Consider the following 17,788-nt stretch of genomic DNA (forward strand, 5'->3'; position numbering starts at 1 on the left):
AGTTGATAAGGTGAGTTTGGGATGGCCACTTGAGAAAACACGCCAGGCCTCGCAGCGAGAAACCTTTCATTAACCTTGACAAAATGGACATTTTTCCAGCCCTAAATATTCTCAACTGACACTCTTGATTGAACTTTCCTATCACATTCCTGTGTCTTTTATTTCTGGGCTGCAAATAATCTGAAAGCAAAATAGAAGTCCTCCTCCCCTCTGCGATTAATACATTACAATGTCATTCAAAACGAGAATAATTAGTCTCCCATTTCCTGTCTTTTTTTCTTACTCCTCTGTAATTACTTTGCAAAATTTTCTCCTCAGTATCTATTCCACTAGTTGCTGCCATATAGAACAGATCCAGCAGTATAAGGCATGTCATATGGCTCCTGACTCTAACCAAAAAGATCATGTCCTTCAACTCACCGGGATATTTTCTTTCTCCAGCACTGCAACACTCTCCTTAATCAACATTCCGTCCACTCCCTCCACCACCAGGCTCCTTCATTCCATACTTTTCCTGAACACCTTGTACCAAGACCGTTCAATACACTGCCTTTCCCTTTTTCTTGTGTTTGGTCTCCACTATGGCTGTACCATGGTACTTATGTGTGGTGACCTGTGTCACTAACGTTACTTTATGTTTACCTAATTTTAGAGCCAATTACAATCCCTCTTAGTCATGTCCCATCTTTCTTTTTCTCTCTCATGCTGTCCATCTCTCCGAACCTTCAATGCAGCTTTTAATCTTACATTGTAACTTCCATCACTTTGCCAAATGGGTTTGCAAACTTTGTCAATAGCACCAGAAAACTGCCCGCAGACCTTCGTTTAATCTGCTTTGCAAACTGCCATTGGGCCTCTTTCATTCTCTTGGGAAGGCTAACCTGGATAAAAATGGCTCATCCGAATGACCGGACCTGATGGGATGTGCAAATGAGGGAAAAGTTAGTCACTGAAGCCAGGCAGGGTAATGCAAGGCCTGGTACACAAGCAGGGCAAGGTGAATGGTTAAGGTGGCCCCATGGCTGGCAGCATTCTACACTTCTCACTGTATTTCTGTACTTCCATCCACATGACAATAAAATCTATATCATTCCATATGAGATATTTACTGTTCTCCAAAAATAATAAAACAGTACAACACAAGTTTAATCAGGATCAGCTAGAAAACATCTCTTACAAAATCGTCAGGTTTAGGTAATGGTTAAAATATATTTCCACCATCGGGTAATGGCTGATTATTTTTCCCCTTCTGAAGTTCCATTTGTTGTCCACGCTTTGAGTTGGTCATTTTGAGCTTTCTTTTATAGGGTTATTCTACAAGTGGTTCCCCCCACCGCGACTGACAGTGGTGAATCGGTTTTCATATTACAACAGCATGGCCTTCAGTCTGGTGCCAGCTCACCAAGGAACAGACTTTCTCAATTCAGTTTCATAACTGGTCATAGTGGAACAGCAGGATGCTGGTCTAATGCAACTGCACCTTGACCTCAAGAGGAGATGGTGCACTAGGATATCTCCACTTTCTTTTCTGGATCACTCACCATCCCGGCGTGGATAATACATCACAGGAGCAGGAAAGTAGACATTTTTGGGTGGAAACATCAGCGTTCCTGCTCCTCTGGTGCTGTCTGGCCTGCGATGTCCCTCCAGCTCCTCACCTTGTTATCTTTGACTCCAGCATCTGTAGTTTTTACTATTTCTAATACAGTCCCTTTTCATCACTGGATGAAAACTAAATCACTTTACCCTCTGGGAGCACTTTCACGATGTGGGCTGCAGCATTTCAAGCAGAATGCTCACCACCTCCACCTCAAGGCCTACTAGGAATAGGCAATAAAAACACTATATGCCATATATTGTGCTCAATATCCTACTAGATCCTCAATGGGCCTCACAACAAAGCGGTAGAACGTGATCTCCCCCAAGTGGCTCTTGGCTGGTAGTGCACCCAGGATTTTAAAGAATGTTTTCCATGGCAAATGAGAGTATGAGATACTGTACTGCACAGAGCTGACATAGAGGAGGGATGATTGTAGATGTGATAATTGATGTGGAACCTGTACAACTGTTAACAAGCAAGTGGATCCCCTCAACACAAGCCTAGCCCCTCTTTAATTTCAAACTATTCCCAACTGAGTTCAACTAGTTGATGTCTGACCACACGAGTTCCCAGCATAACCAATGAACGCAAGCAGTTTCGTGTTCACATAAAGCTTAGGGATTCAGTACTATAGTGAGCAAACTCAGTCTAATTTTTGAATACTAAAGGAAATACCAAGACAATGAAAGACAGAATCAGCTTAGCCGTTCGTCTGTTTTTTACCAACCTGTTCATTTGTAAGGTAACAGCTCCCTCTAGTGCATTTTGTCTGTATTCTCAAACTGGAGCAGCTTTGACTGAAATAATGGCCTCCTATGGATTTTAATTTACGAGGTGTTAGGTCCTGTTTGTGAGGAAAGTCAGCTGCTGACATTGCTAATTCATCAGAGACTGATGTATGATAAGAGCCAGTAGGTTTTATTTTTTTCACACAAGGTGTTTAATTGCTGGCCTGTCTACTTTCCTTTTCCTCCTGACGGATGTTTGGATAAGATTCCATCGGCACTGGCCACCCTCTGTTATCTGGCCCTGGTGGCCAAGCTTCATGCATAAGTCCAGACAGAGACAAATGTATGCACCCACATATCATAGGTTGCGTCACTGAGAGCAGAGTCGATTTCTCCCATGCTCCAGCTCATTTACAACAGATTTCACTTTCATGTTGACCAGCCCACAATCTATTTCCCAGTCATATTTGCTGCATGAAACTTTGCACTTTCAATGTCCCACCTCACTTTCAGTGCTGATGTTCATTCACCACTAAAGATAAAACAGGAGATTGAGAGAGTGCATATGGATATTCCGTGTCTTTTTTACCAGTTGTTCAGAAAGTGCAGTGGGTGAGAAAATCCATTTAGAAATATACAGGGCAAACAGTTGCATTGCTAATGTGGTCATTAGCTCAGGATGATGTTTATACTACTACAATTGCAGGAGTTATGACAAAAATATTCAAATGTAAATTCCAAATCTCCTTCTCTGATTTTTCTTTGTCAGTAACTTTGTTTTCCCTCTGCATTCTGCTTTCTCCAATACTCTCCACCTCCTCTTTACATCTGAGAATGCGGCAAGAGCACCGGAACCTAGGAGCAAGAATAATTCACTCAGTCCCTCGAGTTTGTTCAGCCATTTGATTCAGTCAAGAGCTCATTGTGATCCTGACTCCCGTCTCCAGTCTATCTCCTACTCCCTTTTTGATCAAATATCTCTGCAATTCCAACACAGCTCCTGAACTCCATTCACTCACACATACATCAGGAGAGCATGATTAAGATACTGTACAAAGGAGAAGTGAGGAAGTATTGCTTATTTACTTCTCATGTCCTTCATGATGCTCCTCAGAACCTCTTTGATGAAGCCTACGCACATGCCTCTTACTTTCACTCAGTTTTATGTTATCTGCCCTGTTTCTGTGCTGTAGATCTCTTTGACTCCATTGCTTAACAGCAGGAGAACATGGCTAGTTTTTAGGCAGATGCCAAGCTTAGCACTCTGCCTGAGACTATTCCTTCAGTTTTAACATCCATTCTGTATTGATTCAAAATCCTGGCATCTATTTTCCAAGATTCAATATGACGTCCTGTGCAAATTCGTGGGACAGAAGGAATGAGCTTGGCGGAGAGATGAGAGTTTGTAGAATTTAAATTAAGTTTAGATGAAAACAGAGTCACAGAATTATGCTGCTGAAGGAGGCCATTCAGCTCAATATGCTTGGACCAGCTCTCTGGTTATTTTTACTTTGTGTCAATCTCTTGCCTTTCCTCCATAACCCTACACATCATAACATTTATCCATTCCTTACCGAATGCTCCAACTGAACCTGCTTCCTCCACACTTTCAGGCAATACATTCCGGACCCTAACAATTCACAGTGTGTAATTTCTTTCTGACTCATCTCATATTTGCCTCTTTCGCAAATCAGTTTAAAACTGTGCCTTCTGCTTCTCCATCTATTTACAGTTGACAACAATTTCACGCAATCCACTCTGTCCAGATCTTCCATGGGTTTGTAAACCATGATCAAACTTCCTTTTAGCCTTCTCCTCCTGAACGAAAACAGTTGCAATTTTTCCAATCTTTTCTTTTCACTGAAGGGTCTCAGCTTTTAAACCATTCCCATGAAACTCTACTGCATTCCCTCCAATGTGGTCACATCCTTCCTGAGGTATGGCACCCAGACCTGTTCACAACACTCATATTCCGCTTGGGAACCCTGCAGCCCAATGGTCTCAAAGTGGACTTCACAAGCTTCAAAATCTCCACACCCTGAAAGGGGAATGGGTCTGGGTGGGATGCTCCAAGGGGCGGTGTGGACTTGTTGGGCCGAAGGGCCTGTTTCCACACTGTAGGGAATCTAATCATCCCAAGGACAGCCCCTCTCCTTCCCACCACCTTGGCCTGTCCTTCCTTTCTCTCACCTGTCCGTTCCTCCCACCTCACTGACCAACCCTACCCCCACCTCCTACCTATTAGCCTCATCCTTGCCTCCTTGACCTGTCCATCTTCCCTCCCACCTACCCACTCCTCCTGCCTCACTGACCAATCCCCATCCCAACTCCCTACCTACACTCACCTGTACTGGCTTCATCCCCGCCTCCTTGACCTGTCTGTCTTCTCTCCACCTTTCTGCTCCTCTATCCACCTTCTATCACCACCTCCCCCCTCTCTATTTATTTTGGAGCTGACTTCCCCTCCCCCATTTCTGAAGAAGGGTCTAGGCCCGACACGTCAGCGTTCCTGCTCCCCTGATGCTGCTTGGCCTGCTGTGTTCATCCAGCTCCACAGCTTTATTTTATACCACTTTTCCATGTCCTTTGTACTCAACTTTATCTGCTTACACTTCTCTGCATTAAACAATCTGCCACTTCTTCATCCACTCAACGTCCTTTTAAAAGTTCCACAGTATCCGCCTCAGTTTAAAATTTTCCAAACTTGGTGAGTTTGAAACTGATCCTTGCACACCAACTACTAACTTATTAAAATGTATCAGAAAAAGCAAAGGTCCTAATAATGACTCCTAGGGAATTCCACGGCAACCATTTGCAGTTTTAGTGTTTCCTATCCCTTAGCCGATTTTAATTCTATGTTGCTATTATTCCTTGTATTACTTCCGTCACAACTTTGTTGTGGGGGATTGTTTCGAAGCTTATGTACAATCACAAAAATGGATTTGCCCTCATCAATTGTCTCTGATGCCTCTTCAAACAACTCCAGCAAGTTAGTTAGGCACAATTGCCTTTCAACAGAGACTGTAAGAACTGCCGATGTTGGAGTCAGAGATAACACAGCGTGGAGCTGGAGGAGCACAGCAGGCCAGGCAGCATCAGAGGAGCAGGAAAGCTGACGTTTTGGGGCAGCTCATTTTGGTTTTCTGAAGGGTCCTGGCCTGAAACATCAGCTTTCCTGCTCCTCTGATGCTGCCTGGCCTGCTGTGTTTCTCCGGCTCCACACTGTGTTATCTATTACTTTCAACAGACCTATGCTGACTGTTTCGAAGTAAATCACCTTTTTCCTCAGACAATCAATTCTGTACCAAAGTGTTTCCAGAATTTGCCGCACTTGTGAAGTTAAGCTGACTACTCTGTAATCACTAGGGTTGATGCTTATAATCTTTTTCTGGATATGCTTACAAAGTTGGCAAGTCTCTCACGCTGAAGTAACCACCCTCACCCCACCCCACTCTGTATATTCAGGGCAGATTAAATTATTCACCTCAGGAATGTGATAATCCTCTCACATTAGTTGATTTCACTTTAAATCATTCACAACAACAATTTGGATAGTACTTTATATACAGTTGGAATGTAAAGCCTTGACTTCTGTGTCAAACAGTAGCGGATCAAGTTGCTTTATAACTGTGAAGGATAAGGAGCAGGTTCTGTTTCCACTTGTTGGTACCTCAGCAACTAAGGATCACATGTTCAGGATTGTCAGCAATAGAGTTAGGAATGAGACAAGGAGAAACATTTTTAGTCAGAGAGCTGTGAGGATTTGGAATGCGCTGCCTGGGAGAGTGGCGGAGGCAGATTCCATTGGAGGTTTCAAAAGAGAGTTGGATATATATTTGGAAGTGTTTAGCTGAGAGGGATGTGAAGAATGGGGCTAGCCGGGTGACTCTTTCGGAAACTGGTACAAGCATGATTGCCCCCTTTGGTCCTGTCAAATTCTTTGAGTCTATTTTACAATCTTAACTCGTCAAAGTACAAATTTCTGGAACCCGCTCATCAGGTTGATCCAACAGCTGTGAAATCAGCAACAAAAACAGAAATTGCTGGAAAAGCTCAGCAGGGCTGGCAGCAGCTGTGGTGGGAAATCTGAGTTGTAGTTTTGGGTCCAGTTACCCTTCCCAAGAACTGATGGTAGCGAGGATAAGTCATTTCTTCTAGGTTTTCCTGGCTCCCACCAGTTCTGAGGAAGTGTCGCTGGATCCAAAACTTTAACTCTGATTTCTCTTTGCAGACCTGCTGAGTTTTACCAGCAATTTTTGTTTTTGTTTCTGATTTTCAGCATCTGCAGTTCTTCTGGTTTTTATTTAGCTGAAAGTGAAGAATAGGTCAATGTTTGAGAAAAGAAATGGCTCACATTTTGTTTCAAAGCTTGGTCTGTCCTTAGCTCATATTTTTTTTCAATGTCTTGCTTTACGACATGTAATGATTAACAAAGAGCCAGAGTTTATCCCCCACTAATAAGACCAGGTGACTGAGGTACACCTGATGGTGCCCTACCTGGTTCCTTTCAGACATCAAGAAATCCAGCTTGGCACCAGGAAGTCCCAGCTCAATGAACGTCTTCACAAGTCGCAAATCTGCGCTGTTACCTGAAAAGAAGAACCATTCTTTAATTAACCTCAGCCTGTCTCGCTGGACAAGGATAGCCATGAAGTAAATTACCATCCCCGCTCCCATTGAGTCCTGAGATTCCTGTAAGCAGTGAGAGCAAAGAGTTGATCTTAAATATGCATTTCACGGACAGCCTGACATGTAATATCGAGGCCGTGTATGTTGAATAGCTGTTTGAATGGGAAATCGGAGCTTTGTCGGCCTTAATCCAATTGGACATTAGGCAGCAACTTCATGAAGTAAGGTTAAGTAATTTTCTCAGAGATAAAAAATGCAACTTCATTAAGAAAGATGCAACAAGCAGTTATTTAATGCAGACCTTAAATACTGCTGAGAGAAGAATCATATTTCTGGAGATTTTCATCTTGCACCCATCAGGACAAACACAAGAATGTCATATTTCAACTGCCCAGCGCAGGAATGGGCCCTTCAGCCCAGCAACACAACAATTTAGAGTTCATGGGAAAAGGACACCGATTGGTTGGTCAGTTGAAGCCGTTATCTCCAATGGCGACCCTAACCATTCCGAGTTGACATGCAAACCCTATCGGCAGTGCTTTCTCCTGTGGCCTACACTGTTGTGACTATTTGAAATTTGACATTCTTGTACTTGTTCTGACTCTATTCAGCAAAGAGGCAACAGAAAAGGGATTACATTATAAATGAGTCTAGCCTGTTGAGACACATGAAAAGTGCCTCACTTTAGAATTCATGATATTAACCGTTCCATGCTGGTCATGGATCTGATGGTAGAGATAAAGCTGGGCAGATGGTAACATCACAACTCCCACACCTCTTTCCCCTGCAGGACAACTTTGATAATGCTTTTTTGGATCCAGGCAGGTCTGATGGTGAATGACTAAACCAGTTGTCCGTCATGTCCAATCAAGTTTGTATCCCTTGGATTCAAGGAAGTAGAGTTTTGAGTTGTATTTGGGGAGCAGCAGGACACGAGAGAAGGTAATGGTTTTTCTGTGGGCTGGGTTGAAGGAGATGATGAGGGAGTGGTTGAGCAGCAGATTGAAAGCTGCAAAAGTATTGTGGGGGTCAAAGTTAGATGTTTGGGATTTTGAGGCCATGGTTATAAGTGAATTGAGGAGAACCTGCTTGATAAATTGGGTTGGAGACAGAAGGAAGTAAGCTTTTGACAAGGAAGTCAGATGTACGTGGACAGCAATACAGGGGGGTGGTCAGAGACGGCTTATCTGTGAGTAGACAGTCCACCTATTCATTCCTCTCATTAGGATTGTGTGAGTGTGTATTATTGTAAAAGCTAACTCCACAGTCATTGCCTACCGTCTAATCCATGAACACAGATAATCAGGTGGATTCCCTCTTCCAAATTCACCTCCTCCTCCTCTTCCTCTGGAGTGAAGTAAGGGATATTGGAAGCCAGAAGAGGCAGATTACTGTACAACAACCCTTCAAACTTCAGTCCCTTTAGCAACTCTTCTTTGGCTTGAATAAAACTGCAATGAAAAGAAGGTACAATGTTGACATCTAAGTATGTGCAGCACGTGCAGAGAACTGATACAAAACCCCTGGCCTGAGCTTTTCCGCCTAACAGCCTGAATCACTATTCAAATGAGGTAAATGCTCTTACACCATTTAAATATTTCTGCATGTTTATAACATAAGTATTTGAGAGTGCCCCTCCATATTACGCATGGCAAATAACCTCAGGTTTTATTTTTTTCCCCAAATCAGGGTTTGGGAACCTGAGACCTCGATAAATTTCCAGGTCCCAACTCCTTGTCAGCTCTTGCAAAACAATTTTCAAAAGTAGTTGCCCAACTTGGTCAGGTGGTAAGCGAAGCACTGTTAGCGGTGTCAGCAGGAGCTGCCCTGCAGAACACAATCATCAAAAGACAGGCTGCAAGGAAGGGAGGCAGCTCATGGGAGGCCCACCAGCCTCACAGCACAGAAAAGTATCAAACAGCTAAATGAATGGTGTTGCAACAGATTTCACAAAACAAACCCTCACGGCAAAAGTATTTTCCTTATTCAATAAACCTTAATCTCTTATTGAATCTGAGCTGTACATAACTGGTCGACTCAGATTTGGCAATTCGTGGTTCAAAAATTTCCTTATAAAACTTTCATTTGCCAACGCCTCAAGGGGCTTAACATGCTGTTAACTGAAGGCCTTCCCAACTCTTATATGCTTTCCTCCAAAAATTCCATTGTAACCCGAAGTCACAAGGTTGCTGACATTGAGTCCAGGAGCACTACTTTCTGAGGACATGCCTTACTCTTCCTGCCCCCATGAGCAATTCCAAATTCTATCCCTAATTCCTATTAGGTCCAAGGAATTTTCTGAGGAAGGGACACTGGATGTGAAATGTTAATTCTGCTTTCTCTCCACAGTTGCTGCTGGACCTGTGGAGTTTTCCCAGCAATCTCTTTTTGTTTCTGATTTCCAGCATTTGCAGTTCTTTGTGCTTTTTCTTTTGTGTAATGTGTCATAGTACTCCAGGATTATAAACTGAGTGTACAGATATCTGACTGCGTATATATACTGAATGACAATGAGTTTAGGTTATTCAAAACAGCATTCAACACCTACATGACATATTAAGTGGTTTGTCTAAAGCATAATTTTGGAAATAACTTGAATCACATTGCACCAGTAATTTTCGACAAGACACTAAACAACGTAATTGCTTTCAGGAATATAGGGCAAACGTCCCATTTATGTCTTTACTTCCATTTGAAGTGGTTTACATGGACAATGGTACTTTGCCTGTAGCTCTGTTTAATATTTTAGCTCAGGCTCTCTGCTCTGTGTTCCATTTAAACGATAAAGTGAATGCAACATATTGCTGCTATCTTCTGGGAAATCTTAACTTTGTTCAGGATAGGCAGAGAAGGAATGCTATAAAGTGGCAATATAGCTGCTGAAATTTAGAGCAGATCTTCTGATCTCTGGACAGTTGGATTTCAGGGATCGTTGAAGTGGAGCAGACCGGGTGTCTGAGGGGTGGGGGCAAAGTCAGAATGCTCTGAAGTGGTGGGGTGGGGTGAGAGTTAGGTCTTGATGGGAGGGGCATGGATCAGATGTTGAGGGGCTTGGTTGGGAATCAGGTGAAAGTGGGCATGAGATGTCAGGATGGTTTGGGTTTTCGAGCAGGTGGGGCAGTGAATGTGAACATGAGCCTGAGCAATTGTTGGGGTGGGGAATTAGTTTTGCAGTTAAACAGGAATTATATCGAATTGTAATCCCTCTGACTATTTCTCGGTAGCTTTTAAAGTGAGGAAGCCAGAACTCTCCGAAATCACCAACTCTATTCTCAGGTTTTAGGGTCACTCTCAAGTAATTGCGCATGAAAATGTTAAGTTAAAGTTTAAATTAATTTGTCATCTGTGCACCTGGAACTTTCAAACAGTCCGATTGTACATCTTTCAGGGTACATCTTGTGTCGAACAATCCCTATGTATGCCGCAGTGTTCCAGTGAAGCTCAACGCACGCTGGAAAAACAACACCTCATTTTCCGCATGGGGGCCCTGCAGCTCTCTGGGTTCAATATCAAGTTCAATTATTTCAGGGCTTAATCTCTCCCATGTCCCAGCCCCCTACCCCACCCACCAGGCCTTGATACCACATTACACACTCCCTGTTGTTAGCTACTAACAATCTCCATTAACAGCTATTCACCCTTGCAACCAGATCGTTATCGATTCCTTGGTCTGTCCAACTGCTCTTGTCTCTCTTTGGGCTCTATTCCCACTTATCATTTACTCCTTAGCCCCCAGAACCTAACCTATGTTCTGCATATAAACCGACATTTTCTGAGCTACCATTAGTTCTGAGCAAGGGTCACTGGTCCTGAAATGTTAACTGATTTCTCTCCACAGATGCAGCCAGACCCGATGAGCTTTTCCAGCAACTTCCACTGTTGGTCCGTATTTAACTCACTGCCACATCTCTTTTACATGTGTCCACCTTGGAGAAATTTTGCTCCTCTCTCCGATGGTATTTCTGTTCCAATGCTTCTTCTTGTCCACTGACATTAATTTCTCCTGGTGGTTGGCCAGATATTTGCTACAACTCATTTCCACAGCTAATTCACATTCCTGAGCGACTGCCTCCAGCTCAGACTCACCCCATGTGAATTTCAACTGAAGTTTAACCCTATCGCAGGATTACAGGCATCTTTGCAATGTTTAACATTCCACAGACAGATGCTCTTGTTGCATCCTGAGATCCACACTCAGTGCCAACAGCATCACATCACACCGCCTCAGGGTTGCACCATTCCGGAGTTCCACTTCATCCTCTGGCTCATTTGTTGCGCTAACCAGAACCATTTCCTTTCAGCATCAAGCCCCGCAAGGTGCAACAACCCAGAGATATTGGAGGATTCTCCAGCACTGTTGTCGACAGGGCCCGCAACTGGGTCTGACCCATCTCCCGCACTTCCACCCTCACCCCTTCTCTTCCCTCCTGCAACAGCAATAGGGTCCCCCTTATCCTTACCTACCATCCCACCAGCATCTATATCCAGAAGATCATCAGATGCCATTTCTGCCATCTCCAGCAAGATACCACCAGACACAAATTCCCCTCCCTTCCCTGGTCCACCTTCAGCAGCAACCATTCGTTCTCGGTCAGTCTTCCTTCACTCCCTTTAACCTCCCTACGGCCCCACGGCACCTTCCACTGCAATGCTGAAGGTGCAACACCTACCCATTTACCTCCTCCCTTCCCAGATTCCATGGGCGCAAACATGTGTTCCAGGTGAAGCAGCACTTTCCCAGCTCTTCCCACAATCCAGTCTACTGCATTTGCAGCTCACCATGCGGTCTCCTCTACACCAGGGAAACAAAGCGTAAATTGGGTGACCGCTTCGCAGGTCCTGCCTATCACTTCAATGCACTACCCTGTTTCCTGGCCATCATCTCTGTCTCAGGAGGGCTGCAGGGAGTTTCTGTGAACTCAGGAAGGACAGCAATGAGGCTGGAATGGTGAATTTTAAAATACGTGAAGGTAGGAGGGAAATGAATATTATCTTCCCAGAGGAACTCACACAGGACACCATCCAAAGGCAGCATCCCCTTTCTCACACCATTTTAAAATCATACAAAAGGGGCTGACCACTCCCACTCACCTGCTCACAACTCCCATGCATTGGCAAGGGATGCCTGAGGTCAACTAAGCTTTGAACTCGTTCAATTTACATATCGTAGGCAGGCTGTGATTTTAGGGACAACTTCAGGGGCAGGTGGGACATTGGGTGGGCTAGGTACTTGCTGTATTTTCTTGAAGCTCCTTCGCCCAACCAAAACACACACTATGGTGGTGGTGGATGGGAAAAAATATCCAGCTCCTAGAACATTATCATGAATCTCTGGATTTAGTCCAGTGACACTACCATGGCACCATTTCTTCCCATCTTGTAGTATGTACTGTTTAGATACAATTGCGTGCCTTAATGATTCTCTGTGCAAATGATGTTAATCTCGGTTGTGTCGCTTCAGCCTTTGTGTGAATAAAGCATGACGTTCATCAAGTGTACTCTGGCCTGAGACTGGCATTAGGACATGGGAATCATCAATTCAGTTTCCTCTCCCCTTTGTTGCAAATATGTTAGGATACAACATTCTTCCTGTTCCTCATCCAATCCTCCATTACCTCACCCAACCTGGCCACTCGTTACACTGTATATGTTCCTCCACATTAATTACTCAGCAACTAATTTACTATATAGTAATGATTACTCCTGTTCTAGTTGATGCAAGAACTTTGGGAATTCACTCAAGCAATTTTTCTGTTCCTTATCGTCAATGGTGATATTTCAGAGTTCTAACTGCCTTATTGATGATGCAGGTATGATAGCCTACCCCAGTTCTAACAAGAAACTTCAGTCTGACCTGTTCTGAATGTCTCAGTTCACCACCAGGAAGTGTCTTTATCCCATAATCCCAAGGCACGTGCTCAGGCTGAGAAAGGATATGAATCAGTGATCAGTCGTAAATTTACCTCGCCATTTTCTCATTGATTTCTGCATCAGCATCCTGGGAAGTAGAAGAGACCATGCCAAATGAGCCGATGGGCTGTCTAGTAATTGGAGACGCTAACTGCTTTGAGGGAAAGGAAACAGGAGAATCCCTCAACATGGAAGAAAATGGCAGACACGTGGCTGTGCATGAAACGGAAAGATTGACCACCTCAACCACGTTCGTCTTCTCAAAGACCATGCCTGAGTTACCAGTTCCAGAGGAATTTCCACCATGAACCAGAGGCTGAAATTCACTGTTGTTGGTATGCGCTGACGGGTTTTCACTTCCCTCTTGTATTCCTGTACAGCTATCACATTGCTGCTCCATTTCTAGTTTTCCTTTGTATAGGCAGGGAGTTTCTTCATGACATGTTCTGTCGGGAGAAGGGACATCGCTGAATGCTACATTGGTCAGCTCCAAAGCCTCTGTCTGCAGGTCAGGTTGTGTCACCAACTCACACGTTGTTAGCTCATTGTTACTGTTTGCAACAAATACAGCATTTGGCAACTCATCGCTAAATGACCCATGATTGCCACTTTGCAGTTCAGCAGAAAGGAATTTAATCTCTTCTGTGTGACTGTCAGGGTCAGATGTGTCAACATCTGTGTCTAATAATCTATTAAAATCCACTTCCTTACACACATGCTCTTTAACACTGTGACTTATCGAATCGTTACGGCGATCAGCACTGAATACATTTGGACGCTGGTCAATATTATTATTCATTTCAGAGGAATACCATTGATCTCTTGCCAAAATGGTGGTATTTTTGATGGGCTCCATTTTGCTGCTACTATTCAGTACTGAATCTTCTAAATGTTTAGGCGGGATCTCTTTATCTGACAGGGAATCAGAATCCTCACCGCATTCTCTTTGAACTGAACACATCTCATGTTGCTCTTCCCTTTCCTCCTCCAAGGGATGCCTACTCAGCCACTGATTTTCGTCAGCTATCTGTTGCTGCGGTAAAGAATCAGGGGCTTCACCTGTTTGATCTGAGCTACTGATCTGTGGGGCTGAGACAGATTTGGTCAATTTTCTGAGTTCCACCTCCTCTTCATCCTCAAAAGGCAACGAGCTGATTGATGTCAAAGAAGCCTGGATCCCACTGGGCAAACTGGTGCCACTTTCGGTCTGACCACCTTCTAGTGAATTCCTGTGGATTGCTTGTGCTCTAACTATCTGGTGCACGAGGTCCCGGTCACTAGATGAATCCAGTGGTTTTCGCATCTCTGACCAAGCCACTGAACTGGGTTCACTCTCTATCCCTGAATCAGATATTAACGAAAGAGATCGTTTCATGGCCCCAGTTATAATGGGATAGTCAGTACCCTCAATTCTTCTTCTTATAAATTCGTGTTCAACAGACTCACTGTCCACATGCTCAGAGTTAACAACAGAACACGGCAAGTCCAAATCTACTTCACTGAATTCCTCCTGCTGATTAATTTCAGTGTCATTAGAGGCAGAGCATTCACTGGTATTTGTCCCATTTGGAGAACAGACTAACACAGTCTCACCCTGGTAAGGATCCTTGGTGCTGGGTTTTACCTCAATATACATCAAGCCTGATGTTGATCCCAACTGTTTGACTAATTTGGTCTCAATGCATTCAGAGACAGTTTCTTGCTGCTCAGGAGTCAGTGACTTTTCATTCAGTTGGAGTGATTCAGAATGATTTTCATAGATTGTAGAGAGCTCCCCTTGACACTGTCCAACCAAACTAGCCGCCTCTGAGGTCTGAATACTTTTGGTTTCATTCTCACTAAATTCATCATATTCTTGGCTGGCAAAAGCAGCCAAATCCACAGAGTTGTACATCGTTTCCAAGGAAACAGTTTCATTCAGTGTCTGTGTTCCAGATGTCCTTGTTGCAAGCACCTTCAAAGCCTCAGAATTCAATACACCATCATGAATTTGCTGGTATCCCTTTACTTTAATGGGCAAGCTTCCAAATTCTGAAATCTTTGTGTCCATCACATGATTCACTTTCGATCCCATCTCCCTGTCAGATGCGTCACTATCAAACATGTAGCTGGCTGCAAATGGAAAAACACACACAACGTAACACAGTAAACAGTATATGTGGACAGAATGTTTAACCATTTCACGTAGCTGCAAATATACACCAATGATCATCCAATTAGCATTCTGAGGGAAACAATTAGCATATCCGGTGTGATGAACTGAAGCCAAAGCATTATTGTGGCACTGCAGGAGGCCCATGATGGACATATCGTCTGAAGAATGGGAGGGGGAGTTGAAACGGTTCGCGACTGGGAGGTGCAGTTGTTTGTTGCGAACCAAGCGGAGGTGTTCTGCAAAGCAGTCCCCAAGCCTCCGCTTGGTTTCCCCCATGTAGAGGAGGCCACAACAGGTACAGCGGATGTAGTATACCACATTGGTGGACGCGCAGGTGAACATCTGAACATCTGCTTGATGTGGAAATGTTGGGGTCTGGGATGGGGGTGAGGGAGGTGGTGTGAGGGGCAAGTGTAGCACTTCCTGCGGTTGCAGGGCAAAGTTCTGGGTGTGGTGGGGCTTCACAAGCTTCAAAATCTCCCCTTCCCCAACTACATCCCAAAACCAGCCCAGTTTGTCCCTGCCTCCCTAACCGGTCCTTCCTCTCACCTATCCCCTCCCCCCAACTCAAGCCACACTTCCATTTCCTACCTACTACTCATCCTGCCCCCTTGACCTGCCCATCCTTCCCGGACTGACCAATCCCCTCTCTACCTCCCCACCTATACTCTCCTCTCCACCTATCTTCTCCTCTATCCATCTTCGGTCCGCCTCCCCCTCTCTCCCTATTTATTTCAGAACCCTCTCCCCATCCCCCTTTTCTGATGAAGGGTCTAGGCCCGAAACGTCAGCTTTTGTGCTCCTGAGATGCTGCTCGGCCTGCTGTGTTCATCCAGCTCCACACTTTGTTATCTCAGATTCTCCAGCATCTGCAGTTCCCATTATCTCTGATCACAATCTGTTCAGAGATATCATTACACACCTCTGGAGCAAGTGGAACTTTAATCCAGGCCTCCTGGGCCTCCAGTCTAGAAGTAGGCAAACAACCATTGTGCCACAAGAGGATCCCTGGAGGTAGTTTTTAAATCAACTTTGCAGAGACATTATTACATACCTCTGGAATAGGTGTGACTTGAACTTGGGCCTCTCAGTCCAGGGGTAGGGACTCTACCTCTGCACCACTACAGTCCCTTCCAGAAGTAGGATTAAGGGCTCAGGTGATGACTTCCAGCTAGAAAGGCCAATACCCATTACAAGGGACTCAGACTCAATGAGCTCCACTGGGAGATTAAGTAGTAATTCCCCATGTAATTTGTAGGGGTTATCATATCTGGAATGTGCAAGTTTACATTGGCTTGCAAGAACAATCGTTATTTCCATTGGTGTTAAAACAAAATCATGATGGTAAGTTTTTTTTTCATGGCTGCAAAAGTAAGGAATAAGTACATAAGTTCATACTCAAAAACTTAAATATCCAAGGAAAGAAAACCGAATGTGTAAAGAGGGATTAGGTCTTGGAATTATGCCACAAGACACAAACATTTACTTATGCTGAAAGGTTAATGCTCTAAAATATTAATCATTTCCCTGTTCACACGTGCTCCCTGGCCTGCTGAATGTTTCCATTTCATTCCACATTAGAATACCCATTTAGCATTTTTATCTGATGTCCTTCAAATGAGGAAGAAATCTCCTATTTATTTCAACTGAATTTACTGAGGTGGATAGGAGAAAATTATGGTCAATTTATCTTTCCACATACCAGTACTCCGATGTATCATTTGATTTTTGACAACAGGATGTTTTATCCGTGGAAGCAACTGAGGTTGAACTCACACCTTTTTAGCTAGGAAATAGGAAATGCTGAAATCATGACGTTGCAAGGCTACAGAGAAAGGACTTTAAGATTCGTTTTGGATTGTTTTAGGAAAGTGCAAATGGTTAAATGCCTTCTTCCTTTGCTGTGTATTCCCGTGGATCAACATTTCTTAGAAATTTGCGTCTGCACACCAACAGTATATTTGTTCTAAGACCACTAGGGGGCTGCAAAGGACATTTTGCATCAACTATGCATGTTTTTGTTTGATCTAAGCATCACTTCACCTCAATTTTGACCCCCTCTTAGGTACACTCAAAATAAAAAAAAAGACTTTGTTCAAAAATGTTCTAGTCATCATTTATTTACTATGTTAAAATAAGCTTGAAATAAAAGTACTTTAGAGCAAGCGATAACAAGGTGTGGAGCTGCATAAACACAGCAGGCCAAGCAGCACCAGAGGAACAGGAAAGCTGAAGCTTCGGGTCTGGACCCTTCTTCAGAAATGGGGGAGGGGAAGGGGATTCTGAAATGGAGAGAGGGGGAGGCTATGATAGAATGTGGACAGTGGAGGCAATAGGTGAGACAGAAGACGGACAGTTCAAGGAGGCAGGGATGAAACCAGTACAGGTGAATGTAACTAGGGAGTTGGAATGGGGGTTGGACAGTGAGGAGGGTGGGGTGTACAGGTAGGAGAAAACACAGACAGGTCAAGGAGGCTGGGAGGAGAGGGGCTGATCTTGGGATGAGGTCGGGGCGGGGGGGGGGAAACGGAGATTTTGAAGCTTGTGAAATCCACTTTGATACCAATGGGCTGCAGGGATCCCAAGCGAAACATGAGGTGCTGCTCCTTCAGGCATTGGGTGGCATCTTTGTGGCACTGGAAGAGGCACAGGATGGGCATGTCGTCCAAGGCGTGGGAGGGGGAGTTGAATTGGTTCGCGACCTGGGAGGTGTTGTCATTTGTCGCGAACCAAGCGCAGGTATTCCACAAAGCCTCCGCTTGGTTT

At 44.2% G+C, this 17,788-nt stretch overlaps 1 protein-coding gene across 5 annotated transcripts in view; it reads right to left on the bottom strand.

The window, feature by feature from the left end:
- fam135b (family with sequence similarity 135 member B) overlaps positions 1-17,788 on the bottom strand; it is a 365,288-nt gene that overhangs the window by 52,684 nt on the left and 294,816 nt on the right. For 4 of the 5 annotated variants that reach the window (XM_048529329.2, XM_048529327.2, XM_048529330.2 and 1 more), the window contains 3 exons: positions 12,921-14,979; positions 8,236-8,408; positions 6,826-6,917 (listed from right to left, as the gene is read on the bottom strand). In XM_048529329.2, coding sequence (XP_048385286.1) covers positions 6,826-6,917; positions 8,236-8,408; positions 12,921-14,979 — 2,324 coding nt within the window. Of the gene's footprint in view, positions 1-3,092; positions 3,184-6,825; positions 6,918-8,235; positions 8,409-12,920; positions 14,980-17,788 lie in introns of those variants that run through there. The other variant, XM_048529331.2, reaches the window with a different exon arrangement.

Source organism: Stegostoma tigrinum, chromosome 5 (genome assembly GCF_030684315.1).
Source record: "Stegostoma tigrinum isolate sSteTig4 chromosome 5, sSteTig4.hap1, whole genome shotgun sequence".
Taxonomy (NCBI): Eukaryota; Metazoa; Chordata; class Chondrichthyes; order Orectolobiformes; family Stegostomatidae; genus Stegostoma; species Stegostoma tigrinum.